A 21,799-nucleotide genomic window follows, 5' to 3' on the forward strand; every position below is an offset into this window, starting at 1 on the left:
GCCCAAGAGAGCAGCTTGTATTACCTGGCTGGCATCTGTATCTCCTCCGTCTCCAAATCCTGGACACATTGCACCACTTGCCTGGAAGCTGCGGAGGACTGCCGAAAGTCTCTTTCGCAGGGCAGTCGTGAGGTGATAACAAGACTGAAGGAGTACAAAGAAGGCGCTTTGACTCATTGCAGTGACGAGGCTTTCAAGCTGTTCAGAGAACGAGAGAAGCAGTTCAGGATGGTGCAGGACCAGTTGAATGGGCATAACCTGGTTGAAAAACTTGTCCGTCGTCTGTCAGCTTTCTCAGTTGATATTCCCGACTGCCACAATATGAAAACGAAGCTACTGATGAAATTTTTCACTGTGCATCTGTACATTTATTCCAAAGCGCAAAATTTGATCCGTGTCAGCCAGGCAAAAGTTGGTACTGCCAGTCAACTCGGCAGCAAGAGCGTGGCAATGAGAGCGTGTGTGAAAAAAATTAAGTAGAACTGAGCTTGGTGTCAGTTGTTCGTATTAACCCCTTCAGGACAGGAGGCGGCCATAACTGCCTGGCGGTTATAGCCGCCTCCCGTCCTGAAGGGGTTAAGTCATATGGAGAAGAATCAAAGATGGTTTTGACTTTTAATCCCTTCTGGACGGGTGACGGCTATAACCGCTATTGCTATCGCGGTTATAGCCGTCTACCGTCCTGGCCATCTATAGCCATCCACCGTACTTTTTCGTTTTGGCGTTTTATGAATCTTGTACTCTGTAATTCTGGGTCATGTTTATTTTAATTCATCCCAAAGAGCTCTCCGAACCATGGTTGGCTTTGCTGAACTGGTCAATTTTGCGCTAGATTTCTCGCCTCTGTGGTTCGTGCGATACACAGGTTTCCATAGATTCAGGCAAGAAATATTGTACAGTCAAGAAATAGATTAGTCCGTCCTCAGTATGCGACTTGTGGTATTATGCCACCTCAGTTATTTTTGGGTGGGTTTATCAGCATCCAGAATACACCATCTTGTAGAGCGACTTATTTTCGAGCAAAGCTCAAAATTTGAAGTCGAAACTCCCATTACTTTTTGTGTAAGAAGGAAAATGCCCGTTCATATCGCGCCACGCGTATGCTCCCGCATAGCCAGCATTACGCTGGCTGGGATGCAATATGGCGCCTGCCGAGCCAGTTGGCCAGACTCTCTCGATATACGGCACTTGGGAGAGGTAAATATTGTCCGATTTGAAAAAAAAACTTCACCAGGAGAGTTTTCTCGACTATTCCAATGAATCCCGGGGATTGGAGCTTAAAAAATCTGAAGTTGAGGAATAAGGACCACCCTCGTGTGTGTGTGTGCGTGCGTGCGTGCGTGCGTGTGTGTGCGTGCGTGCGTGTGTGTGTGCGTGCGTGCGTGTGTGTGCGTGCGTGCGTGCGTGCGTGCGCTCCTTTGAGTTGTCCATCCTGATTCAGATTCCACGTCATTGTGGTTTTGGTTATTTGGTTGTTATTGGCACCTGGGGTTGAGTTGATGACATTGTTATGACTGACAAGTGACAAGTGAATCGCTATTGCTGTGAGAATTTGAATTTTATTATCGATCTAATTAACCCGAACAGGACAGTCGAGTATTGAGAGTTTACAAACACTCCATTTTGTTCCCCAGGTATCTCGGTATGTGATGGAGAAGTTCGAGGGATAGTCCTGTGAAGATTCGCAGATATTTACAATCATTGTGGTTCAGGAGACGAGTCACAGAAGGAGACCTTGAGAGTCGAAACGACACCGAACGATCCATTCACCATTTCCAGTTTCATTTTCAACGTTGGTTTTCTCAGGGACGGAAATGCCGCCGTGCCTTCGTCGCCACTCCACGTCCCGCCGTGACCGCGCGCGCTGTGACGTCGCTGGGAATTTCCCGCGCCACGACGCCGATCCTCCCCCACAACGACGACAACCCACAACCCCATTCCCCAAGCGGTTGCCATCGTTGCACACTTTCCGCCGTGTGTTATTTATTTATTTCATAATCTCACTGCCGTCCTTCCCCGCCACCCCCGCTCAGCTGCACAACTCACGAGCTCCCGCCGATCCGTGGGACGAATCTATCATCGTCGAGCCGGTGTACCCGTCCGCAGGTGGGTTCGTGCTCGGACCGCAGGTACCGCCCTGTGTTCGTGACTGCCGAGTGTGTCCTCCCACGCGAAACATCCCTGTGGCGAGGGTGGGAGACAATTTACTGATAAATGATGTGCGGACCGGTGACAGAAGTGAGAAGAGGTGGGATTGAGGATTCGGTTGTTGTGTTGTTAAAAGGAGGAGAACCAAAGTGGAGTGGAGGGGGATGAATGAGGTGTGCTTGCAAATCACGGTTCGACAAACCGTTTCTACTTATTACGTACACCAAATCGATCTGATTACCATTATACCTCTTTCTCTTTCTCCTCCAAATCTCCTCTTTTCTCTCCCCACGATGTAACACCCCCCTCCCCCCTCCCATCTCATTTTGTCGCGAACTTCACTTTGTCATTCCAACTTTCTCTCACCCTCCTCTGTACGTAATAAATAGATGGCCTTGATACAAGCCCAAGCTTAAAGCACCAGCGATGGTTGTTTGGTGTTTTTCACTGAATACAGTATTATAAAGAGCATTTTTCGATCACATCCTCACGGTGGGTGCAATGAAAGTCGTACAGCCTCGTGTGCGATGAGGTGCAGGTGGAGGACGGGTGAGTGAGGAAAAAGAGGAGATAGCAGGAGCCAATGAGCCATGGCGGTGAATGAACCACCTTGGTGGACTAAAGGGACCGACATCAAGATCGGATAAACACTGACATTGATCTTCTGACACCTTGTTGATTGACGTTGATCTAGCGAGGGTGCAGTCCCACTCCACTTGGCCCCATTACGAAAATTATTTAATTTTAATTGGTGAGAATCGACTCTTCACTGAAGTTTTCTTCCTTCCTTGAAGACTTTCTGTGGTTTCCTCGATCACTTCTTTGCTTTGACACCGAACGGCGTGAATCGAGGAGGGCACGACGCTCTGTTTTGGGCCTGAGCTTGCATCGTCTCATGGACTCGTAGCGGATTCCGATTGATGGATTATCTGTTTTTCAAAAACCATCAAGCAATCTCCAGTCCTACTGGATGGTGTGGAGGCATGGATGTAATGCACTCACCTCCCTTTGAGCTGTCTTGTCTGGGTTTGATTCCCGACCACCCGACTGTAAACTCGTATTGGTGCTTCGCGTGTAGGTTGTTGCATCACAAAGCGAATCATCTGCCTGGATGGACGTTGAGTTGGGTGTCTTGTCTGCGAGCATTAGTCGGTTGACCTGAGAGACCTCATGGTCTTTCTTGAAGAGTACGTGAATTATCGCCGGCATCCTGAACAAATTACAAATTCTTGTCCAAATCGCTCACAGTCGAACTTCAGGCTGAGTCAGCCTGTTTGTGGAAGACGTGCCAATAACATCTGCTCTAAGAGGTGTAGCCAACCTTACAAGAAGATGGGATAATTTGGAGCCATGGTTGTAGCAGTAGTGTAGTATTTCAGGAATTCTCATAGTATCATCCTATTAGGCCCTCTCCCAATCTCACTTTACATCCTCTCTCTCTTAATATCACCCGCAGTCCTTAATATCTGTCTCGTGTTTTAACTTTGATACATCATTCACTGGTGCACTGCCCCCAACCCCTCTCCCTCAACAATCCACCATCTTTCGGCTCATGTCGCTCTCTCTTCCTTCTCACTGCATTCTCATCTCTTACAGCCTCATTGCTGACACGACGCTTCACCAATGGATTCGAGAGACAGCCATGGTTCCAGCGCTGGCATCGCTTCCCTAAGGTCCTCTCCGCAGCCGACCGCTTCAGATTCCTGGCCACCTCTTCGAGGCTATGCCTACAATTTTGTGGAAACTCCACCAGCCAAGTACTGCTGTGGTGTGTGTTCCCTCCCCTTGCGGGAGGCACACCAAACGGGATGTGGACACAGGCTCTGCCGCAGCTGTGCCGACGGACTTTTGACGTGCGTCGTGTTTGTCTTTCAATGTGTACCTGTCCGTGTCCTTTGCACATCTGCCATCCTCTCTGAATGGCGCATCTTGTCTCGTATGCCGTTTGACACGTCAATGAAAATTCCTTTGTTTATGGAAATTGTGAAACCCATGGTATAGCAAATGCTGTTACATGGCAACATGGCGTTGGTTTTGGCCTTTGTCAGGCCACGTGTGCCCAAGTCGGAAGTACCCTTCCGGAGTGGTGGAGTAAAATAAGCTTGCAGTCGTACACGAGACCTTGGTCACCATTTTTTCTCATTGTTTTTCTGTCTTTGCATCTTACTCGCTGGGGTGTTCGAAAGTTTTTTTCGAACACTCGTTTATTCCGAGCCACAAATGAGTTTGAATTTCATTTTGACTTACGAAGAAAACCGTTCAAAATATATTTGACCACTGCTCACTATTATTAATTATATTATCGTCGTTATTGATTTCTTATTTTTACCCATAATTAACTGTAACGTGCGAGTCATAATCAATTTGTGACTCTTAAGTCAACAAAATTCAAGTTACCCGTCCAGGCTGAGATCAACCATTTCATATTCGGATCTCATCGTATTGGACTACTACAACTACTCATTCCAACCTTTTTGTGTAGTCGGGTGGGGAATGTGTTTTCCCCCGTCTTTCACGAACCAGCTGGCCAAGCCTGATGTTTGACTGAATTTGATTTTGGCTGGAATTTGCAATTTGTTCAGGATGACGCAGATGTTAACAGACAGGACACCCAGCTCAACGTCTATCCAAGGGACGACACACTTTGTCGTGCAACATCCGACACACCAGCACCAATCTGACAGTATGTAGTCGGCTGAGGAATCGAACCCAGACTAGACAGTTCAAAGGTAAGTGCGCAACCTGTGCTGTTACGAGACACTTTCTCACATGACTGGATAAGCAGCTGCGTGGCGTCTGTAACAAGAAGAACTAAAATCCAGATTTTCAAATTTTCTCCTTGACCTTATCTTATAAAAGTATGGCATCATATGGGGGGCTGTCTTTCCTTGAGGGACAAATGTCTCCAGCTATTGGTAACCGCAGTTACCTGTGAATGCATTCATATCACGATCAAGTGTTTTTAATCTGCGATCGGTACTAATGCTTGCTTGATCACCATTAGAAAAGCTGATGTGATTCTTATGGAAGGTCAGGATGATTTCCCATGGGAAAAGCATCAGATGTGTTTTTGGTAATGGTCGTTGAAGGCAAACACGATTGTTTGGTTTGGGGGGGGGGGATCCACTCTGCAGTAATTGCAAGCAAGCAGTGTGTTCGCTGCTATGCTGCTTCCCACAGTATCAGTCGGCCAACCTATTTATTTATTTATTTATTTATTTATTTTTACCAGCTCACATGGATCGATTTCCTTCCAAAGGGGTGTGCTGGCATTGCGTGAAAATGTCGGTTGACTGGTTGACTGACATTGCGGGTACCAGTGTAGTCGATAACACGCACTGTTTGTTTGCAGTGGGCGGTTCTGCACCTTTCACAGCCAACAGAACTACCCACTGCCTGATGGATATCTACACAGGGTGTATATGTGGCAGTTACACCATGCTAGTCAGGACCCTTGCAGATAACATCGGTGTTGCCCATGGGTTTCTGGTCACCATTCAAGTTACAATTTTTACAAGAGGTGCTTGACGTATATACTCCTCCATAGCGCAGCATATCAATTTACCTTCTGGGGGGAATCCACTCTGTCGGAGAAGTGGACCCTAGGATGTTGTGTAAGCATGATTATGTCCCTTTGGGGTGGAATGCAGTTGTTTGTTTTAACATGTGCTTCAGCCTTCCGGCTGAAGCACGAGCGTACACTTTTTTAACAAGCTTTGTCAGACTGTCGACTTTGGCTGTGGGGCCGAGCTGCACATCTGAGGTTTTTTTGTTGTTATTTTGTTTTTTGTATACATTGTCAAGGCTTGTATAAGAGCTAACACACAGCACGTACAACAAGGGGGACAGGAGACGAGGGGCGGGAGAGGGAAGGAAGAACCAGTGTGGAACAGAGACATGAGGAGATCTTTGGAAGGGAGAGGGATGGGGTGAGGTACACGGGGTAAACAAGATGGACACTTCAGGGACTTTCAGGTCCTTACACAACAGGGACTTTCAGGAAGGGAAGCAGGGAATTTGAAGGAGGTGGGTTTGGGGTGGATTAGCGGGGGTAGAAAAGATCATGGTTTTGGATGGGGGAAGATAAGAGATGGTGGTGAACAGCTGTTTTGAAGACCTGGAGGGAAGAGTGGGATTGAAGAGACTGTGGGAGTTTGTTCTAAAGGCGGGAAAAAGAGGAATGAAAGAGTGAAGGTGAGCAGTGATTCGTGATTTTGGTATTTACAAGAAGGGGGTTGCTGGTGGACCTTGAGTGCCCTGAGAAAATATGGGGGGTATATATCTCAGACAGAGCAGATGGGAGGAGGGGGGGGCGAGACCAGAGAAGAGACGGTAGAAGACAGAAAGACCACCGACGTGCCTGTGGTGAGAGAGTGAGAGACCCAAAGAATCAGCCTCATCGCGGGAGATAGCAATGATCCTAAATATATTTGTTTCCAAGGCGTAAAGCCGAGAAAGGTTAGAGGCAGGAGCACCAGCCCACATGAGAGAGCAGTACTCCATTAGACTGCAGACAAAAGCTTTGTATGTGGTCAGGAGCTCAGGTGTGCCAAGAAAGGACGTTGCACGGCACAGGATGCCCAGTCGGCGACTGGCTTTGGAGGCCAGGATGGAAAATGTTTATTTTTTACGTTACAATGTTTGATTTTTTTTTTTTCTAAGATATAAAACAGCATTAAAATTGGAGTGGACCCTGTATTGTATGACCTTGCATTCTGGCCCTTTGGGTTAGAATGCATTTGTTTGACTGACCATGTGCTTCGGCCTTTGGGCTGTAACTGTGCATGTGTATGCTCGTGGTTTACACAGGGTAAACTTGTTGGACAATGTACTTTGGCCATGGGATCAAAGTGCACGTCTCAAGTTTGTCTGGATTTATGGATTTTTTTTAAACCTTTTTCTTTGTTTGGTAAAAAAAAGCTTTTCCCATAAGAGGAGTGGACCACAGTTATTGTATGACCACGCATCCTGACACTTTGCATTATGGCCTTGTGGTCAAAGGAAATGCGTACACGAGTTGGACAAACTGTTCGACTTTGTACATTGGCCATGGGGCCAAGGTGCCCATCACAAGCTTTGTTATAATCCTTGAGCTTTCCTGTTTTTTTTTTTCTTAAAAAAAAAAACAATGCACTGTGTGTGACACACAGTGGGTGACAGTTATTGTATGATGATGTATTTTGGCCTTGCGGGTTAGGATGTACATGTTTTTTTGGCCTTCATGCCAAAGTCCATGAGTTCACCAGTTTGGCAATCTTTGTTGGACAGTTGATTTTGGTCGTGGGGTGAAGGTGAACTTCCCGAACTCTGTTGAAATGTTTAATTTTTAAAAAACTTTTTGTTCAAATAAAAAGGCGATTTCAAAAGAGATGGCTGGGAGCGAGAACTGCATCCATGGATCGATTTCTTTCCCGAGAGGGTGGGCTCAGGGTCCTGACAAAAAGGCTTATAAAGCTGTGTCGGCTGACTGATGCTGTGGGTATCAGTGTTAGGGTTAGGGACATTGTACTATTTGGCAGTGGGCAGTTGTGTGTTGTTTTCACAGACTACAACTCAGTCGGTTTTCATAGTTAATCTTGAGAGATATATATATATATATATATATATATATATATATATATATATATATATATATATATATATATATATATATATATATATACTGTACACAGTTGAAGCCCATGGCAGAGAGCTACACTGTTAGCATTCCTTTTTGGAATTTTGCCTTTTTCATCACATGATTACTTTGATACTGTTTCATGGAATTGAAAGAATGTTTATGTGCACAAATGCTAAATTCGAACTATCTTTTTATTCCCCACTAGCAGATTTAGTCGGCATTGTGTGTAAAGAGAAACGTGAATAATAACACACTTCAGAAAGATTGATTGAAAGATTGATCAGAAAGAAAGATTCAGAAAGCCAATCGGGAAGATTGATTAATTGATTGGCTAACTGGAGCTCTGGTTGAATTTCCATGAGTCTCCCCATCAATCTGAGGTTCATTTTCTCGTCTCATCATCTTGTGAGCTGTTGGTCTACAATAAATAAGTCTTCCTTGTTGCCACGACAAACGACAATTTTTAAAATGCTACTTTAGTGCTGGGCCTTCAATTTTGCATTTTTATTTTGATCTTCCTCTTGGTATGTTGTTGTATATCATTTGCAATGCAACATCTAAAAAAGCTGTGATGAATATCCCATTAATAATGTCACCCTCCTCGCTCCTTACACCACCTCATTTTATTTTTTCCACAAAGCGGATGCAGATGGGCTTTGTTAGGACAGGACGGGCAGGCCCTTTCCCGTTTTACATAAACCCAAACCGGCATCACCTCAACTCACTGTTTTAAATCATTCACCACCACCCCCCCCAACCTCACCAGCTCTCCTGCCCACTTTTCTCAGTCTACAAAGCTCTCCTGCAACCCCCCGCTTCCCCGGGGAGGCAAAACTAGATGCTGCCTTGGTATGTAACAGTGGTAATGGATTTAACAATGCAATGGCTTCTGAACAGTAATAGCGAATATTGACTGAGGCCTTGCCTGAGACTGTAATACCCTCTGCCAACACTACCAGGAGGTGCTACACGGTACACATTTTCAAGGAAAATTTATGCCCCCCCACCCCGCACACCCCTGCTTGAGGTCGTGGCTACATAGCCTGTGTTACCCCCCACACAAAGTTGTATTTCTACACTGAGTTTGGAGTTTGTAACTTAGAATATGTGGCCGTGCATGGAACACATACAAACAGAGAGAGGGAGAGAGATTTTTGCCTTTAGAGATATAGATTATTGCCGAATGCTGAAGTTATTTGAGATCAGTAAAAAAATTTTTAGAGCTGAACAGCACTTTCAAGTTCGCAAAAGAGAAGCTCGAACTGTCGTAGGATTTTAATTGTTTAATACAGACGTGTGCACCACTTTTCTCAGATTGTAGAGTTCAAAGGGCTAAAGTGAAAGTGATATGGAACAAAGCCGAGATATAAATTGGGGTTAAAATTCATGAGGAAATGCATTTTAGGAGACCTTTCCCAACACAACTGGCATAACCAAGTGATCACACGCCTTTCGTACTTTTATGGCGGGTGATGAGGAAAGATTTCTTAATTTCAGCTCATCAGGCGGAATCATCAAATTCTCACAGCGAGGCATTTTCCGATGATGGGAAGGTTGGTCCTTGCAGACACGTCTTTGTAAATGAAGTATGGCACACAGTAGCCAGGCTCAGCACGTAATATGATGCGGAATGTTTTTCCATGACTTGCATGGTTGGAATCAAAGATATAACATAACTATAACATTACCGGGCTTCATCTTGTAATCCAAGTCCCAATGACAGTTAGATCCCATAATGTGCCTCATACTTAAAACCACAGACACAATAGTAACACTCGGGTATGGGGCAGAGTCCTTAACCTCAAAAGAGCATTTCTACAATGGCTGATGTCCCCGGAGAGGCCCATGACTATCATTCGACTTCGTTGGGCTAATCGTTGCAGACAAAATCCATCTACCTTTCAATTTACTCCAATATACCTTCATCAAAGACCACTTGAGTTGCCTTTTTTGTAAGAGACTCAAATCCAAGAGGACACGATGTATCCGTTGTTGAAAGACTCGCTGGCAAAGTGCTCATGGTAATTGCTGAATACGGTTTGACCTTTCCAATAATTATTTTCAGGTCCATTGCACAAACTGGAATGGCTGATTACTCAGTGCCATATCCTTTGGAAGTATAGTATTTCCGAGGTGAACCTGCGATCAGATGAATTGCTGCGACCCCTGACGACACTGCGTTCATTGCCCATGCTTTCAATGGGGGAATTACCTCGCTGTGCGAAAACTGACTTGGGCATGTGGGTGTTGCTAAAAAAATTCGAAATACAGCACATCATTATGGAACAAATTTTTATTCTGGAAATCATCAGGCTCAAGGGTGAGGTGATATGGGTTCAGAAAGTGACAATGGAGTAACAATTGGATAGAACCAGCAAGGAAATGAATGGACAGGAAAAGTGGAAAGAGAGGGGGTAGAAGGTTTAAGTTTGGGAGGGTTGATGGGGGTGGGGGAAGGGTATAAAAGTTTGCGAGTAGAGATGGGGATTGACATTAATTGCATTTGATGACTATTGAGGGATCGGCGAAGCTTCTTCTCTCATGCTCATGGATATCGCTCATGGACCAATCGATATCACCGCTCATGATATCACCGATATCAATCGACCAAACACACCCCTCATGGACCAATCGATATCTCTCAAACTCTTGAACTGTTTGTGCTGTATTCTGTTCTTCCTTGTCCTTGTTTACCCTCCCCACCACCGCTCCCCCCCCCCCCAGCAAATCACATCCTGTGAACTTTCACTTGTTTCTGGTTCATTTACCTGTTGTTGCTCCACTGTAACACATTATCTCTCCCCTCCGTGTGTTCCGAGCAGTGAAACGAACCCACAGTGCCCGGAATGCTCTGAACCACTCGATCAAAAGCAGGTACAGTGTCTGTATATCATGTTGTTTATCAATATTTGAGAAACCATAACTCTTGCAGCAACCTTTGCAGCAAAACTTGTATGCATGTAACAATGATGTATGCATCTAACCTATGATTACTTATGCACTTGTTACGTTGCAACTGTTCCTCACACACACACACATATATATATATATATATATATATATATATATATATATATATATATATATATATATATATATATATATATTTATATAACCACTGACTGATAATAAAGATCACTACCTTCCAGATAACGTAGAAAGCTGAAATTTTGTGTGCTGTTGGAGTTCGAAGCCAGCACACCGGAAAAAAAAAATCACAGAATCGTTGGACAACATCCATAAATGAAAATATGAATAAATGAAAAAAATAAATGAAAAAAATGCAGGTGAGTGACCCGAGACAATGGGAAAGCACGGTTCGTATGCTTACACAATGTGGAAACACACCTTACTGGTATATACCGTATTTTCCAGTGTATAATCTGCACTTTTTATCGGTACAAAAAGGTAAATTTGGAAATCTGCTAACATCACTGCCCTGCATAAAAAAGGTGCAAAAACAGATCCCTGTAACTACAGACCAATCAGCCTTCTCCCAATCATCAGCAAGGTTATGGAATCCATCATCGCTTCAGACATGAAATCCTTCCTCTTCTCCAATGGCTTGATTTCCAATCATCAATTTGGTTTCAGACCAGGTCACTCTACCCTGGATATGCTGCTACTGCTCTCCCATCAATGGATGGAGGTCCTCAATGCCAGACAGGAAATCCGAGCCGTATCCCTGGACATATCACGTGCTTTTGACACAGTCTGGCACCCTGCCCTACTCACCAAACTCTCTTCCCATGGTATTCAAGGCCATCTCCACTCATGGCTCGCAGACTTCCTCTCCTGTCGCAGTCAACGTGTGGCCCTAAATGGAGTTCTTTCATCCCCTCTTCCTGTGCAGGCTGGAGTTCCTCAAGGTAGCGTTCTGGGCCCTGTTCTTTTTCTGGTTTTCATCAATGATCTCTCGGACTCTCTGGAAAATCCTCTATTTCTCTTTGCCGATGACTCCACCCTCTGCCGTACCATCTGTCATCCCTCAGACCGGCAAGCAGCAGCTTCTTCACTCACTGCAGATCTGGATAAAATCACAAACTGGTCCAACACGTGGAACATGTCTTTCAATCCAGACAAATCTCACACTCTCACTATGTCTCTTCGAAAGGACCGTTTAGAAAACCCCCCATCCACTTTCTCAACAATCCTCTGGAAGAAGTCTTTTCTTTCAAGCTTCTGGGTCTCACTATCTGCCATGACCTTTCCTGGGAAAGTCACATTTCCAACCTCGCCTCAAAAGCCAGTCGCCGACTGGGAATCCTCCGTCGTGCAAAGTCCTTCCTCGGCCCTCTTGAGCTCCTGACTACTTACAAAGCTTTTGTCCGTAGCCTGATGGAGTACTGCTCTCCCCTCTGGGCTGGTGCTCCTGCCTCCCACCTTTCTCGGCTTCACGCTGTCGAAACCAGGGCTTTTAAGATCATTGGCATCTCCCGCAATGAAGCTGAGTCTTTGGGCCTCTCACTCAATCACCGCAGGTTGGTCGGTGGTCTTTCTGTCTTCTACCGACTCCTCTCCAGCCTTGCCCCCCCCTGCTCTCTCTGCGATTTGTCCCAACCACATTTCCACAAGGCGCTCAAGGTCCGCCAACAACCCCCTTCTGGTAAAACTACCAAAATCACGAATCACTGCTCATCTTCACTCTTTCATTCCTCTTTTTTCCCGCCTTTGGAATAAACTTCCTCACTCTATTCTTTCCCATTCTTCCCTCCAGGCTTTCAAAACAGCTGTTCACCACCACCTCTTATCTTCCCCCATCCAAATCCTCGATCTTTTCTACCCCCGATAATCCACCCAAGCCCACTTCCTTCAATTCTCCTGCTTTCCTTCCTGAAAGTCCCTGTAATGTCCATCTTCTCTTCGCCACGTTCCCCGTCCCATCCCCATCCCTCTCCCTTCCACAGTTCACCTAATGTGTCTGTTCCCCACTGTTTTGTCCCTTCCACTCCCGCCCCTCTTGTCTCATGCCTCCTTGCTGTGAGTTGTGTGTTAGCTCTCATACGAGCCTCGACCAAGGTATACAAAAAAAAAAAAAAAAAAAAAAAAAAGTCAGGGTCGTGGTTAATACACAGCTGGAGAAAAGAAAATCAGTCTTTAAAGCGATCAATACTGAATTTCAATTAAATTCCAAATGAACACTTTTTTTTTTTTAGCAGTCAGAACTGTTGTTAAACTAAATTTCACCATTTAAATTTTGAAAATCAGTTCAGGTTAAGAGTTTGCACAGCATCTTGTGAACCATGTGTGGAAAAATAAATAGAGGATGAGAAAGGTCGACCTTCTGGATCGGCAAGGTGTGGGAGGAGATACCGTCGGATATCAAGCGAACATTTCTGAAATGTTGCATTTCCAACAACATGGACGGCACAGAGAACGACATCATTTGGGAGGAGGAGGCTGCAAATGACGGTGGCAGCGGTGGGGACTTGCTCTACCCTGATTCGGACAAGGAGTTACGTGCCGTCTTCACCGAGGAAAGCATTAACGAGGATTTCCAGTCTGAATCCCTTTTCTTCCTTTTTCTAGTCACAAAAAAAAATCTTCTTTACAATATTAAAAAATAAGAAAGAAAAAAAAATAAGAAAGAAAGTGATTTCTCTGGACCCAGATAGGCTGCAATTTTGTGGGTTGGTAGGTCGCGAAAACTCTTTCCTGTTCCAAAAGCTAGCCACAGTTCATCTTTATCTGGTAGTGTATGAGCTACCATCACAGCCAACACCACAACATCGGTGTCAACAGTACGTACTAGTATCTGATGATGTCCGTGCTTTGCAGCATGTGCTACATGCACCAACATTCGACTGTCTGCCTCTTCATGGGTGCATGGTGCAAGTGAGTCAATGTCCTGTTGTGGTGGCACACAGAGTACCGGTCCCCATCTGTGACTACCAGCTCCTTGTTTTCAGTATCGAATGAATGGATGAGTTATTTTGACAGGAAACTGAACAGTTCTGTCTTATTGATATCCACACGCAAGAAGTCCTGCCAGTTTTTTTGGTATGGGTGCAGACTCAACAACATGTCTGCGAACCCCCTTTCTACGTTTTGCCCTGGCTGTTGCTTTTAGAGAATCGATTACATAGCTGTCAGAGACCAGATCTAGACGTGATGCATGTTGAAGCTGTCCTAAGATGTATGGGATGAACACCTGACTGGCATATTCAAGAAATGTCTTTGCAGTTCCTGGCTTCAGCAATTGAATGATGGCTGCTCCATCTAATACTATATTGGTGACACTAGGAGCTTCTGATTGCGCATTGGAAAGGCCTTCCAGACACATCAACAAGTCACTCTTGGTGCCTAGGTGAAGTCTCCCTGCCTCAGAGAGTGCTGGTGGGCATCCTTGGTTCTCGTGTCAAAAGAATTCATCAAGATTTCCATCCCGAGTCTGACAGCCGGTATATAACTGAGAAAATAATTCCATGTCACTCTTCAGGGAGACAAAGTGTTGCTTTCCCTTAGGTGCTTTGTCTGTTGGGGTGCCTAAAAGTGGTAGCTTATTACGGTGAAGTACATCATCGATTGACTTGGTCCTGTCTCAGAGACGTTCCTTTGTGAATTGATCAAACTGTTCTTGGCCTAGATTCTTGGCAGTACGGACTGTCTTCAATACTGAAGGGTCTGCAATTTCTTTGGTATCAAGGACAAGTAAGTCTTGGCTCTCCTCATCAAAAGGGTTGCCCAGTTCCTCAATTACACTCACAAGTGAACGAATATCTTTTGCAAAGGATTTCTGTCTCGACTCTCTGTTTCAAAGACTCAATGTTTGATCATGGTGACATAAGTCTACTCGTTTTTCCCAGTGAAGCTCCACATTCTCGAATTCCTGAATAACTCTGGCAACCTCTGGGCCAGAAATCATCCACCGCCACAGAGCACTTGGGTTCTCTGTGAGACCAATCGCCCTCTGTCACCCTTGATGCAAGCATTATTCTGTTCATGTGCTTGATCAATAGTGATGGCTGAGAATACCCGTTTGGTCTTCTCCACCGTAAAGTGACCAGCACTAAATTCTCTGTAAACGTCTGGGTGTTGCTTTAACAGTCAAGCCATATCTCTCAGATGCACTGGTATCCAGCACGCATAGTTTATGTGATGTAGTGCATAGAACCATGGAGTCAGTTCTGTCAGTGCATCCAGATACTTAGTAAAATTGGTTTCTCGTATGGAATGCACATTGATGAGAATGCAAATTTCCAGTGCCATTGTTGTTTCCCAGTACTGAAACTGTGGGGCAATTCTGTTGTGTGTCATTACACCAGGCATCAAAGTCCACTGGGGTCTCTCCATCTTCTGTATTGCCAACACTGTAGTGGTTATCGGCTCGATGTTGCAGAATGTATAAGGCAGCAGCTGTGATTTGGTGTGTCCTTGTACGTGTAACATGTGCTGCCAGGAGGAAGGAGTCTGCTGTTCCTGCTGTAGTAATCTCTGCTTGTACCAGTGCTTGTACTCATCCACTTCCACGTAGCCAGTCACCCACAGTCTTCAGAGCTGCCATCTCGATGTGTAGACCAACGAACATCACCCCAAATTGATCTTCTCCATATTTCTCAGGCCACTTCCACTGGATCTGTTTGGCGAGAGCATATAGCGGCTGGTCAAATGTCAGCACTGGAGTTTGGCCTGTGTTCAGATGTTTGACAGCATTCTTCACTACATCCATTGAGTGTTTAATCATAGCCACAGTGTGGGCACACTCCTGGAAAAGGGGGAGTAAGGCAGTGGGTGTGATGATTCGATCACCAGGGATTTGATGGCTTGCATGGTATGCAGCCCATGATATGTTCCCAAAGTCCTCTTCATCATCATCAAGGACATGTCTCGTGTTTTCCAACCACCTGTGCTGTTGTTCGGTATGGGTCTTGAAATTACTCCTTCGCATGGAGGTGACATGGGTAGCTGGAACAGTAGATTCCTTGATGCTGGATGTAACAGGCGGTACATCAGCATAGAAATGTGGTAGATCACCAACTGTCTTCGAGCCAACCTTGCCTCCAATTATGACAATACCACGGTCTACTCCAGCATCTGCGCAAGTGAGATGTTGCAGCAATGAGATTCCTGTTCCATGGAATGAGTCTTTGGCTGTGGTTGCACTCGGATTGTGGTCAATATTGTCCACAGCAACAGTTGTGAATATGTTGCCACGCATGGTGGTTGGACAAACCACTTGCTCCATGCGAAAGCGTTGGCAGACATTGTTCCCCATCTCAGCAGAGAGGCACATCACGCGGTCATATGAGATGCTGAGGCCGAGATTGAATAGCCTGTCTACCAGTTCTTTCTTACGAGTTTTTGCATGCAGCATTAGCCCAAGGTATGTTGGAACACGTGTTTCCTGGGAGGTATCGTGTCTGACTGATGGAGTAGTGTTTTTCTGGGTTTGCCTGTGCTTGACACAGTTATATTTCAGAAGCTGGGCAATAGCCAGTGTTGCTGGTGTCGAAGACACCAGACTTTGGTCCTTGATGCTGGGGGCCCTCCAGCACCATGCTTATTAAGGCAAGCAAAAGTTTTGGCACAGAGTTCTCCTGGCACCTTTCATCAAATGCCCCATTGAAAGGCACTGAGTCTTCGAACATGTGTTGATGTACAATGTGTGCAGCACGTGCAAGGTGAACAGCGTCACTATCAATGTCCCCATCACAGGCTTTGCCTAATGCAGCACCGATATCTTCATCAAATACCAGCACAACATCTCTCCCCTTACTCTGAGCACGCAGGTCTGGGAACTGGGCCAAGAGTCTTTGCTTCAGTCGTGTGGTATTTACTATTTTGTTGTGTGCAACTCCCAACTGTTCCATTATTGACATGTAGAGATGTGCCAGATCAGCAAGCTTAAAGACTGGTGCAGTTCCTGATTCCAGGCGAGTTTCTTCAATGTACATCACTAGTTCACCAAAGGCGATTCCAGAAATTACACGTTCGCTATCTGTCCCTTGCTGTGCATCTGTCTTGACCTTTCTTGCGCGATTGTATAGGGCCAGCAAACACTTTGTATGGTATTTGGCTTCCAATGCCACCATGTCACCCATACTGAGCCTGGCCAATAGCTCAGTATCTTCAACAACTGCTGCATTTGCCCGTACATTGCGGTCAATCTGAAATGTTGAAGTCTCGTGAAGGCCATCATTACCAGCCAAATGTCCACAGAAGAAGCATGAAGGCTCGCTTGCAATTGTTTCTGTGCTAGTTGGCCGTGATCCAGTCCATTTGCATGGAATATCACCACTTCCACTCGACGTAGCTGCTACACTTGGCATCGTTCTTTTCTCTGCTCTTCACGTGATGCCACTTAGCCTCATTGGCAACCATAGCAGCTTCAATACCAGGACCACCATCTATTCTGTCCGACTGCAATGTTCTTGGTAACTGTCTTCATTCATTGAATTTGACAAGGTTATCAGCAAGTGACTTTTGTACCCTCTTCCAATGTCTGACCGTTTCGACAGTGCCGGGCATCGAAGCGACTCCATTGTTTGCTCCTGGCATAAAACACAAAGTTCCCAGTTTGTATGAGCTGGCTGTTAATATGCAGGCGATGCACATGTGCCCACAAGTTTGAACCGTTTTGACATGATTAATTAAGTGTCTTAGTCGCTATTATGTGTTATCGGGTCACCTATTACTGCAACCGCCACCTATGTATTACAATATCCACCATCCACCGCCAACACCATACTCTGCAAAGACATGTAACACATTATTAGGTTGATTGTGGTCGCTATTAAATTCATTTGTAATGTGATTGAGTTAGCACTGAAATTTTCAACAAATCGCCACCATTTTCGTAAAATGGCGGCCATATATATTGTATGTAACCCTCTGTTTGATATTCTGGTGCAATAGTATTACCAACTTACACCTTTAAAACGACTTTTAGAATCATAAAGTGACATTGAGAGCGGCATATTTATATTGCAAATGCCATATGGTCACTATTTTGGAAAATGGCTGCCCTGCCCGACAGAGGTAAAATTTCAAGTGCCTCCATGTCTGAAATTGTTTAGTATATAATATTCTATGCTTGTGCCAATTTTGGTGCTTTTATAAAAAAAAAAATGAACAATTGGTTTGATATGTTGAGCTAATCCGCTGGACGAGAAGGACATCAAAGCCGGTACACCGGGAAAAATCATGGAATCGTCAGAGTACATCCATAAATGAATATATATATATATATATATATATATATATATATATATATATATATATATATATATATATATATATATATATATATATATATATATATATATATAAATGGGATGAATTAAATGAAAATATATAATGAAAAATCGAATGCAGGTGAGCGACCCAAGACAATGTCGAAGCACAGTTCATATGCTTACACAATGTGTAAGCACTCCTGCTAGTGTGTGTGTGTGTGTGTGTGTGTGTGTGTGTGTGTGTGTGTGTGTGTGTGTGTGTGTGTATGTGTGTGTGTGTGTGTGTGTGTGTGTGTGTGTGTATATATATATATCTTCTTCTTCTTTCGGCTGCTCCCGTTAGGGGTCGCCACAGCGGATCATCCGTATGATCCGCATAGTGATTTGGCACATGTTTTTACACCGGATGCCCTTCCTGACGCAACCCTGGTCCCCTCTTATGACATAGGGATATGGTACACCTATTTTAACCGGGGTATACACCGGCCCAGTATACTGGTACTCATTTCGCCGACCTCAGAAGGATAACAGACTGAGTCAACCCCCTGGTGTATTAATTCAGTGGCCCAATGGGGCTTGAACTCAGGACCTCTTGGATCCCAAGCCGCTGCCCTAACCACTGCGCCAACACCAGGCTGTGTGTGTGTGTGTGTGTGTGTGTATGTGTGTGTGTGTGTGTGTGTGTGTGTGTGTGTGTGTGTGTGTGTGTGTGTATGTGTGTGTGTGTGTGTGTCTATGTGTGTGTATGTGTGTATATGTGTGTGTATGTGTGTATATGTGTGTATGTATATATATATATATATATATATATATATATATATATATATATATATATATATATATATATATATATATATATATATATATATATATATAGCCGATATTGTACAAGTGTGTGTGTGTGTGTGTGTGTGTGTGTGTGTGTGTGTGTGTGTGTGTGTGTGTGTGTGTGTGTGTGTGTGTGTGTGTGTGTGTGTGTGTGTGTGTATATTGTTACGTTTGAGGGGGGGGGGTATGCATTCAAAGGGTAATTAGGATGTTTAATTAGGTATGCCATGCTGTTCGAGTTTACCAGGATCTCGATGTAATAAGTAGCAATTCAGTGGTGATAAGTTGTCTAGTAAATGTTCATTTCTTCAAGGGGGAAATGATAATTGTCACGTAATTAGATAGGGTAAGGGTGTCTGCGTAAACCCCTTTTAGTAGTCCCTGGAGGCTGGCCGTGACGTCACAGGACAGTGCAGCGGATGGCTCCGCCCCGTGATCACGATTGGCAGAAGGTGACGGCGGTGGGCCAATAAACGGCTCGATTGGAAGTGACGAGGACAGGAGGATAAAAAGGTTCTGTTCGGGGTCGAAAAGGAAGAGGAAGAGGAAGAAGATCGGGACAAAAAGATCGTGTTTTTTTTGGTGTGGAGGCTGTTGCGCGGGAAGCGTACTTGTTGTTGTGCTGATTCGATCGTGTTCTTCATCGTGTCTTGGAGCCTTGCTGAGCCTCGTGCCTCACCTTGGTTGGCTCTGGGGTTCTGCTGACTCGGAGTACGGGGTCGAACGGCGGGCGGACCTGCCTCCCTCTCCTGCTCGCAATTTGGCGCCAGAACTGGTTCCCTGGCGGCTGTGAGCGGACTTGGGCCAGGACCAGGAGGTCGACAGCACCACGGTTTCTCCTGCCCCCCCTGACGAGAGCAAGGCCAGCTCTTCCGACGCTGATCCAGGGACAGTTGCGTCCACACCACGGTCCAGCCTGACAACCAGAAGTAGCTACGGTGTGTGTGTGTGTGTGTGTGTGTGTGTGTGTGTGTGTGTGTGTGTGTGTGTGTGTGTGTGTGTGTGTGTGTGTGTGTGTGTGTGTGTGTGTGTGTGTGTGTGTGTGTGTGTGTACTTGGCGCCTTAGAGGGTTTGAGAATTGTATATTCATTGGAATTGTCTGTGTTTTTCCCCACGCCCGATCCCACACCATCCCGTCGAATCGCCCCGGATTCCTCTTCTTGCCGAGTCTTGTTATTTCTGGTTAATAATAAAAACAAATAAACATCATCAACTCAGTGAAAAGTGACTCGTGCCACCTTCCTCGTCCCGTTTGCGGTAGAGCGATTAGAACCGCCATGTTTGGGTTATAAATAAATAAACCGCCTCCATCGTTTCGGCTCATTCTACGTTGGCCGGACTGTTCAAGTCCCGTGGACGTCACAATATGTATGTATATATATATATATATATATATATATATATATATATATATATATATATATATATATATATATATCCTGGCTGAGTATGCTTGCATAGGTAGGGAACCATAGGTGAAACATCTTAGGTGGGGTGTGGGTTTTTGGGAGCGATCTCCGGCCACGAACATGCGCTGGGCTTTGAATGGGGGTCGCTATTTCGCGGAGTGTCAACGCCACTCAGATGACATTGACCGGACCCCAGCGCATTGTTGTAGTCTTCGCTACGTGCCAAGCCAATCTGTTCTGACCCCAAATATCCATCATGTTGGGTCATGTTTGATGCTCCCTGACATCCTTAAAGGACTGTGGTTAGCGTCTGTGGTACTGACTGTGGTTGCAGCATTTCGTAGCGGTTGTAGTGAGGTCGGGGAAGTGCTGTGGAATTTGTGGTGAAGCGGTTATAATGGTTGTGGTGAGGTGATTGAAGCGTTTGTAGTGAGGAGGCGTTTGTGGTGAAGAGGTCGAGCGTAGGTTATTGTGAGGATTTTTAGGAAGGCGTTGTGGTCATACAAAGGTTGTAGCATTTTCGTTTGAGTACTGCGGAGTCTAAAATGAAAATGTCCATTGGCGAATGGGGACAAGTTTGAACGAGGCCGCTGCGCAATATGTTCATGGGGCTTTCTTTAACGTCATAATTCTGTCTGTGGTATGCATGCTTGCTTGAAGGAGAGGTCTTGTGTGTGCAAAGTAAATTAAAATCAATGAATTGAATGGAATGAAAGACCTAACTGAAAGACCCTTGCAACACATTTTGTCCCATTAACCCACCAGACATAAGGGAAGGGCTATCTGAAACGGATACTCATGAAACAAGAAAAAGAGCAATCAGAGATTGCAGATCCTTGCCAAGAATTGTTTGTGGGGTGTTTGTGTAGTTTTGTGTCATGTATTTTGTGTATCGGTGTGTTATATAATTAACAAGAAAAAGAGCAAACAGATTGCAGACCCTAGCCAGGACTTATTTTGTGTAGTGTTTGTGCACTGGTGTGCTACGTAATTAATGAGACATAATTAGAACTGCCACTTTATAAATGCTGGCAGTTATGACTGGCTCAGCCATTTCACAGAAGAAGATTTTTGAAGGTTTTTTTTGTTTTAAGACAATATGGCTGCCAAATCATGTTACTGATGACATCATCAAAAATATATTTTGTGGACCATTTTTATCCCGAGATGACCCTCAAAAATTTTCATACTGATCGGATTTGGCATTCTACATATGCAATGATGACGTCATAACGAAGACACCTATGATGTCGTAACAAAATAATGCTCTTTCCCCATGAGGAGTACTTGTTCTGTGCCAAGTTTCAATGTTTTCCTTGGTGCGGTTTCAGAGATGGAGGTCCAAAGTTTTTTCCATTTTTCCAATATGGCTGGCACACCACATGACCTATGACATCACAATTATCATTGAAACATTCGATATGAGTAGTCGCACCAATGGTAAAAATTTTGTCTCAATCCGATAAGCGGTTGCGGAGAAAAACACGAAAGTTTCACACCGAGTGATTATGCAGTTCCAGAAAGAACATTATTTAATATTTTTGCTCAATCCAATATGGCTGCCAAATTATGTGACCTATCAATTATTCCTTCACAAACTTGCACACCCATGGCTTAGG

The 21,799-nt window shown here is 44.8% G+C and overlaps 1 protein-coding gene, 1 long non-coding RNA gene and 1 pseudogene across 4 annotated transcripts in view; 1 reads left to right on the top strand and 2 right to left on the bottom strand.

Annotated features, from left to right (window-relative positions):
* Positions 1-1,505: 1,505 nt before the first annotated feature.
* LOC147011813 (TNF receptor-associated factor 3-like) overlaps positions 1,506-21,799 on the top strand; it is a 100,959-nt gene continuing 80,665 nt past the window's right edge. The window contains exons 1-3 of one of the 3 annotated variants that reach the window (XM_085857107.1): positions 1,506-2,106; positions 3,745-3,916; positions 10,591-10,642. In XM_085857107.1, coding sequence (XP_085713233.1) covers positions 1,815-2,106; positions 3,745-3,916; positions 10,591-10,642 — 516 coding nt within the window. In that variant the 5' untranslated portion in view covers positions 1,506-1,814. Of the gene's footprint in view, positions 2,107-3,744; positions 4,002-10,590; positions 10,643-21,799 lie in introns of all 3 variants that reach the window. The other 2 variants (XM_085857108.1, XM_085857109.1) reach the window with 2 other exon arrangements.
* On the bottom strand, positions 1,540-3,748 carry LOC147011814 (uncharacterized). The gene is made up of 2 exons (XR_015051700.1): positions 3,151-3,748; positions 1,540-2,181 (listed from the first exon to the last, which is right to left on the bottom strand). It is a non-coding gene; the product is annotated as an uncharacterized LOC147011814 (long non-coding RNA).
* LOC147011815 (uncharacterized) lies at positions 13,553-17,250 on the bottom strand (annotated as a pseudogene).

This window comes from Eptatretus burgeri, chromosome 15 (genome assembly GCF_056783735.1).
Source record: "Eptatretus burgeri isolate ZD-2024b chromosome 15, Ebu_testis_v1, whole genome shotgun sequence".
Taxonomy (NCBI): domain Eukaryota; kingdom Metazoa; phylum Chordata; class Myxini; order Myxiniformes; family Myxinidae; genus Eptatretus; species Eptatretus burgeri.